The sequence below is a fragment of the Cyprinodon tularosa genome, unplaced genomic scaffold, assembly GCF_016077235.1.
Source record: "Cyprinodon tularosa strain WSP-4 unplaced genomic scaffold, ASM1607723v1 ctg219, whole genome shotgun sequence".
Lineage (NCBI taxonomy): Eukaryota > Metazoa > Chordata > Actinopteri > Cyprinodontiformes > Cyprinodontidae > Cyprinodon > Cyprinodon tularosa.
In genome coordinates, this window is record NW_024038819.1 from 571,811 (window position 1) to 578,231 (window position 6,421).

At 37.3% G+C, this 6,421-nt stretch overlaps 1 protein-coding gene across 1 annotated transcript; it reads left to right on the forward strand.

Moving 5' to 3' along the window:
* The first annotated feature begins 312 nt into the window (after positions 1-312).
* Positions 313-5,234, forward strand: dhrs13b.1 (dehydrogenase/reductase (SDR family) member 13b.1). Its single transcript, XM_038285993.1, has 5 exons — positions 313-479; positions 547-665; positions 871-994; positions 2,077-2,403; positions 3,695-5,234. The coding sequence occupies exons 1-5, from the start codon at positions 353-355 to the stop codon at positions 3,952-3,954; spliced, it is 957 nt and encodes a 318-aa protein (XP_038141921.1). The 5' UTR covers positions 313-352; the 3' UTR covers positions 3,955-5,234.
* The last annotated feature ends 1,187 nt before the right edge of the window (positions 5,235-6,421 follow it).

Here is a 6,421-nt window from a genome sequence, read left to right on the forward strand (position 1 = left end):
ATGAAATAATGTAAATCTAACTTGAAAAAACTGCCATGCTAATTTATCTCACTTCTTCCCACTTTAAATCTCCCCTAAAACTGTATTTTTACAAATAGTGAGTTAGACCTTTTTACAATTTATTTCCCATGACACCTGCAGAATCCCTACATTTTGAGCTCGATATGGGTGGTGTTGATCCCTCATAAAGCCTTTAGGGTTTCTTTTTTCCCCCCTGCAGGTGGAGCAGTTTAATAACAATGGGAGTCATGCAGTCACACCCACACAGGTTGTGGGTGTTACCTAGACGGAATGAGACAGAGTGGAAAAGCTAAAAGACCTCAGTCTGCTGAGAGGCTCAGAGGCAGGAACCATGTCTGTTGTTCTCCTAGTCGTTGGTGTTGTCATAGGAGTTGCTTATATTTACCATCACATTGTGGTGAAGGGAGAGAGATGTACAAGCCAAGCAAAACTTCATGGAAAAACTGTGATTGTCACTGGTATGTCAAGTTACTCTTTAAGATTGGTATCTCATTTCAGTTTGTGACAGCTGTTTGTGATCTGTAGGCAGCAACACCGGCATAGGGAAGACTACAGCCATAGATCTCGCTCGGAGAGGAGCTCGAGTGATTCTGGCCTGCCGCTGTAAACAAAGAGGAGAGGCTGCTCTTGAGGAGATCAAAAGGGTGAGAAGTTTATGTTAAGCTTTTCTTGCATTACATCTATTATATAGCATATGCTATTCTTGCACAAGAAAAGTAGAAGGATGTAACTTTTAGCCATTAAGACTATTTTCTGCTTCATTAAAAATCATCCTGTTTCAGACTTTACAGGGGTAAATGCAGTTGTTTTGGTCATTGTTGACTGATCTGCCTTCCATATCTGTTGCAGGAGAGTGGCAGTAACCAGGTGGTATTCATGCAGCTGGATCTGGGGAGTCTGAAGTCTGTTCGGACTTTTGCAGAGACTTTTCTAAAGTCTGAACCTAGACTGGACATGCTAATCAATAATGCAGGTAGGACTGCTCAGTTGCTCAGTTACCTTACCATCAGCCATTCAATAATATCCTATCTGATTATTCTTAGGGCTGTATTAAGAAGTATTTCCCCTGGACAACTAAAAACACACATTGGTTTGTGTGACTTCTGTTTTAAGTTCTAATTGCAAAGTTGATCTTATGCAGTAGTTTGACAATCAAACTGAGGTCCGGCTGTTGTGAAGTGAGGACATTTTGCTGGTCCTCACAAGCTATTTAGCCATGGGTAGGTCTAAACCTAAGGTGTGAATTGGGTTCAGTTTAATGTTATGCAACTTTCCCTCTGGTAATTATAAGGTTTAGGGTTATTGTCAGGGTTAGGGCATAGAAAGGGTTGAAAATGATTGAGAATCTATGGAAGTCAATGGGAGTCAACTCATGGTCCGCACAACTACACTGTAATTTTCTGCCAGGACCTTTTCTGTTTGTTTTTTTATGGATTTTTTCCTTCAATTCCTTCAAATAAATACAGTACTTTGTACTGTGAATTTACAGACATTTCTTACAGTGTATAAGTCAGACGAAACGTGTTTGTATGTGTGACCATGTTTTTGTTACCCTGGGGGAAGAATTTCTCAGAAAAATTGTGATGCCTTTTAGTTAGGCCTACTTCTTAAGACCAACAACTGGTCCTCAACAGAGAAGTGCTCTTCTTGGGGTGAGGGTTAGGTTTAGGACTAAGGTAGGAATTAAGTTTAGTTTAGTTTTAGGGGTAGATATCTGTTGTAATGGTTAGGATCAGGGTAAGGGTTACAACATAGTAATGAATGCCAATAGAAGTCAATGGAAAGTCCCCACAAGGATAATGTGACATAACATGTGTGCCTGTGTGATGAACTAGAACTGACATCAGGATTACTGGCCACAAATATTGTAGACAAATATTTTACAGTCAGATTATCTTATAAGATTCTATGTCGGATTCAACTTAATGATGATTTCTTGATTTATCTAAATGATTATGTAAAAAGTATAACCTCAAATAAAGGTCACATCATTTATGGTAAACTCATCAACTATTCATCCTTACTGATAAATACTATTACTATGTTTTGTCCAAGGTATCTGTCTGCAGGGTCAAACTGACGACGGGTTTGGACTAATGTTTGGAGTGAACCATCTTGGTCACTTTCTTCTAACTAACCTGCTCCTGGACCGAATGAAAGAGTGTGGTCCAAGTAGGATTATCAATGTTTCATCCATGGCACACAACTTCGGAAACATTGATTTTGACTGCCTGAACACCCACAAAGCTCTGGGATTTGGAACCTCCTCCATCCATGTCTTTAAAATTTACTGCGACAGCAAACTGTGCAACGTTCTCTTCAACCATGAACTGGCCAAGAGACTGCGGGGAACCAAGGTCACCTGCTACGCGCTTCATCCAGGTCAGTAATTAACAAGTGCAAACATTTCTTGTTAAATTTATGTTTTAATGGAGAGAAAACTGTTTAACTCAATAAAGAATGTTATTGTGTGATAAGCCTCAATGTGAAGGTTTCCTATCAAACCATTTTTTGCCTTATAAGCAGTCATCTTCTCCATGGTCTCATCAGATCCTTTAGACTTTTAGCAGGAAGGAACATAGTTAAAGAGCGAGTAAACCCCCACCTGTCTTTGCATCATTGCTTCAGTTTTTGTTTGTTAAGGTTCCCTTGCAGCTTTTTATGGAGGACCAGGAGAGCCAATGAAAAAACGAAGAAAAAAAAAAAAATAATAAAAATTTAACATTTAAATCATACATTTCGAAATACAATTTTTAAAATGCGTTTTCATTTCAAATTGAGTTATTGAAGATGAATTTTACATTTTATTCATTAATCAATTGTTCAATCATACAATTTGAAAATGTATTTTCAAATCCTATTCCTGAATGTAAATTTAAAAACCATAATTCATAAAACAGATTTAAAATACCTTTCCTAATCACATATATAAAAATGTAATTCCTTATTCCATTTCTATTTTCTTTTTCCCTTTTTATTATCAATCCTTTTTGTTGTTACATTTTTTTTATACTTTAAGCCCACCATTGACCTTTTCTGTGACCCTTCTGGACCCTGAGCACAGTGAAAACCTGTTAAACCAATCACAGTTGTTCCTCAGATATAACAAAGTCCCTCATTGGTTAAACTGCAATACTTGGCCTCCAAGATGGATTGATAAATGCAATTTACAATTCCTTTTAAAGAATTAAATACAAAAAACACTTTTTAATTTGGATTTCCAATTATATTATTTAAATGTTAGATTTTGCATGGGCTGCTTTTCTTTTTCAATGACTCTACTGGTCCTCAGAAGGTTTTAATTTAATTTCTTTGTATCATATTTTTCTGTCAATTTGAAACAAGATATGAATAGCTCTTACTGAAACTTGATGCATTCCCTGATTTTGAACCAAACATTCTGATTTAATATTAAATAGTAGAAATGATGGGTTTAGTCAAGTACGGCCCTAGTCAGTTTGTATATTTATGAGGAGTAAATGGTTCAAATAACCATAAGATTACAATGCAGGATTCACCCATCTGCTGCAATAGTATAACAGGCTGCAAACTGGGTGTAACAACCTCCAGGACAATCAAATAGCAGATGCCATACGTCATCATATAACTGCGTCATTTGTCCCATACGAGCTAAAGACCAGTTAACCAAATATAATTCCTTTTTTTTTCACAGGGGCCATAAGTTCAGAGCTGGGTAGGAACACAAGTTTATTTCTACAAGTCATCCTTAAACCCATCACCACGTTCTTCTTCAAGAACACTGTCCAGGGATGCCAGACCACCCTCCACTGTGCCCTACAGGAAGGCATTGAACCTCTCAGTGGACGATACTTCTCTAACTGCACTGTTAGGAACCTCTTTGCTAAAGCCAGAGATGACGCTGCTGCAAGAAAGCTTTGGGAGATTAGCGAGAGATTCTGTGACCTTCCCTAAAGCAAAAAGAAAAGCCTGCATTTAAACTATGACACGAACTATTTTCGGTTAGCTCTTAATAGCACCAGTTGTTCTTCATAGTCTTGATAAATTAAGCTAAATGAAAACCTAGGTTCAAAACTAAGCAATGGAGAGTAGAAAGAGAGAAATATTACGATCTATCCCCAAATGTATGAGAATTAAACTACTTGAAAGAACTCCTCTGAAGAGATGAGGGGTCTTTCTCAGCTACTAGGATGTAGGAATTTTCACCACAGTGTTGAGACGTGATTTAAATGTGAACTGAATAAACTTTCTTATGTAACTTGGTTAGATGTAAAGATATTTAATGACTGTCTAACCGCTTTGTGTTCATCACATTTTAAATGTATTATTTCTGTTATAATCATTCCTAATGAATTATCATTGGACAAGGCTGTCTAAGTAAGTTTGAAAAAGAGAAGAAAAACATTAATGGAAAATAACTTGGAAGGACATTTCTCTTCAGTGGTTTCTGGTTTCACGGGTTTGGTGGGGTAACAGGATGGGTGGGGTGGCAGCGACTCAACAGCCAGTTTTTAACGAGTGATGTCAGAGAACATGCTTCAGTAGACATTTCAAGTTACATCATTAGGAAGATTTATGCTTTATAATGCAGCTGTATATATGGGTGGCTGTGCTATCATTATTTTCAGGTAAATACTAAGAGAATATTTAAATTAGCATCTGAGGTTATTTTTGCTTTGATGTGTTTTAGTTTAACTTTAAATTGAAACATTATGTAACAAATGCTTTGGTGCTTATAACTCCTAAAATCACTCCTAAAATCCTAAATTTAATCTTGATATTAAAATAAATGTAGGACACCAACACTATGGAAAATAATGTTGAGTTAGAAAGTAAGTAGTTAAGAAACTCCCACTGGAAAAGTACTGCAATGATGCTGATCCAAGTTATTTAACCTTAGATGAAGCTTCTCATTTCTCAGTTATTCAAAAATTTTTATTTGATTTTCACATGAGAAGATAACAAGTGGGGTTTACAGTAGGAGAGACTGGTTTTAGTATAATAATTTCTTTTTATAATTTTTAGAATAAGTAGCCTACTTCTAGGATTTAGTCTCAGCTTAACTAAGAGATTTGTTTTCCCTCTTTACAAAATGACTTTTAAAGTGGTTTTATCTTTAATGACTGATCTGGTTTCATTTATTTGATTGAGTTTCTGTAGCCTGTATGAAAATATTGAGTGGTCAAAAAAGGATCTTGCAGGAAGAGAACTGGCTCTACACAAAGACATTTTAACAGATAAACAACAGAGGTCCAGATATTATTCTGCCGATAAACTCATGATCTCCATCCAGTTCTCCAGTTTTTTCGTGAATTAAAGTGTTTTGTATTTGTTTTAATAAATTACAACACAAAAAAATTAATGTTTGTGTTATTTTTGTGAAATACAGTTCCTTTTGAATACTGACCCTCACTTTTCTTTCAGTTTATCATATTTTTCCAGTAATTCTATTGTTTAATAAATCACACAGTTATGCTAAAAATATTTACATCTTTAGCAGGTTTAAATTTGCATTTCTACTTATTGTAACTTAAAGTGAGTGGACTGAAAGTAATTTAAAGGATGCAGGGTCCAGCCAAAGTCCAGACTGAAATCTGTAGCAACAGGGAGGTAATTAAATTCAATTCAATTCAGTTTATTTCTATAGCGCCAAATTCACAACACACGTCATCTCAAGGCACTTTACAGTTCAACCAGATCATACAGTCAAATTGATACAAAGTTTTCTATCTGAGGAAAACCAGTTGATTGCATTGACTCATTGACTCAAATACAATCCCTCACACTAAGCATGCTTGTAGCGACAGTGGAGAGGAAAAACTCCCTTTTAACAGGAAGAAACCTCCAGCAGAACCAGGCTCAGTGTGAGCGGCCATCTGCTGAGGCCGACTGGGGTTCAAGGAGACAGAAGCAGAGATACAAAAAGCAGCTGTAAAAGGCGGCCCCGTCCAGGAAACACACAGCCAGGCAGACGAGCTCCGAGCATGCTCCCATGCCAGAGGACGAAGAGAGCACATCCACTCAGTCACGGTCAGAGAAACAGGACCACCCTGGAAAACAGGCCGATCTCCAGCATCTATAAACAAGGGTGTTGATGGAAGCAGCACAGCTGATGTTTCTCTCCAGGATGACGTCACAGCCAAACAGGAACAGACGAGGCAAAGCTACTCTGAGGAAAAGCAGAGAGAGCAGAAGGTTAGAGATTGAACTAACAGATTCTGCAGAATAGGAGAACAGAGAGAGAATGAAGCAGAAGGATGAAATGGTGGTCCCTATGTCCTCCAGCAGTCTAAGCCTATAGCAGCATAACTATAGAGATAGCTCAGGATAACCTGAGCCACTAACTATAAGCTTTATCAAAAAGGAAAGTTTTAAGCCTAGCCTTAAAAGTAGACAGGGTGTCTGCCTCACGGACTAAAAC

Bases quoted from the DNA above. Each gene is read 5' to 3' on its own strand.
- dhrs13b.1 (XM_038285993.1), top strand. From the start codon at position 353: ATGTCTGTTGTTCTCCTAGTCGTTGGTGTTGTCATAGGAGTTGCTTAT. The intron at 666-870 runs GTGAGAAGTTTA...TATCTGTTGCAG, and splicing joins CTCTTGAGGAGATCAAAAGG to GAGAGTGGCAGTAACCAGGT. The intron at 995-2,076 runs GTAGGACTGCTC...GTTTTGTCCAAG, and splicing joins CATGCTAATCAATAATGCAG to GTATCTGTCTGCAGGGTCAA.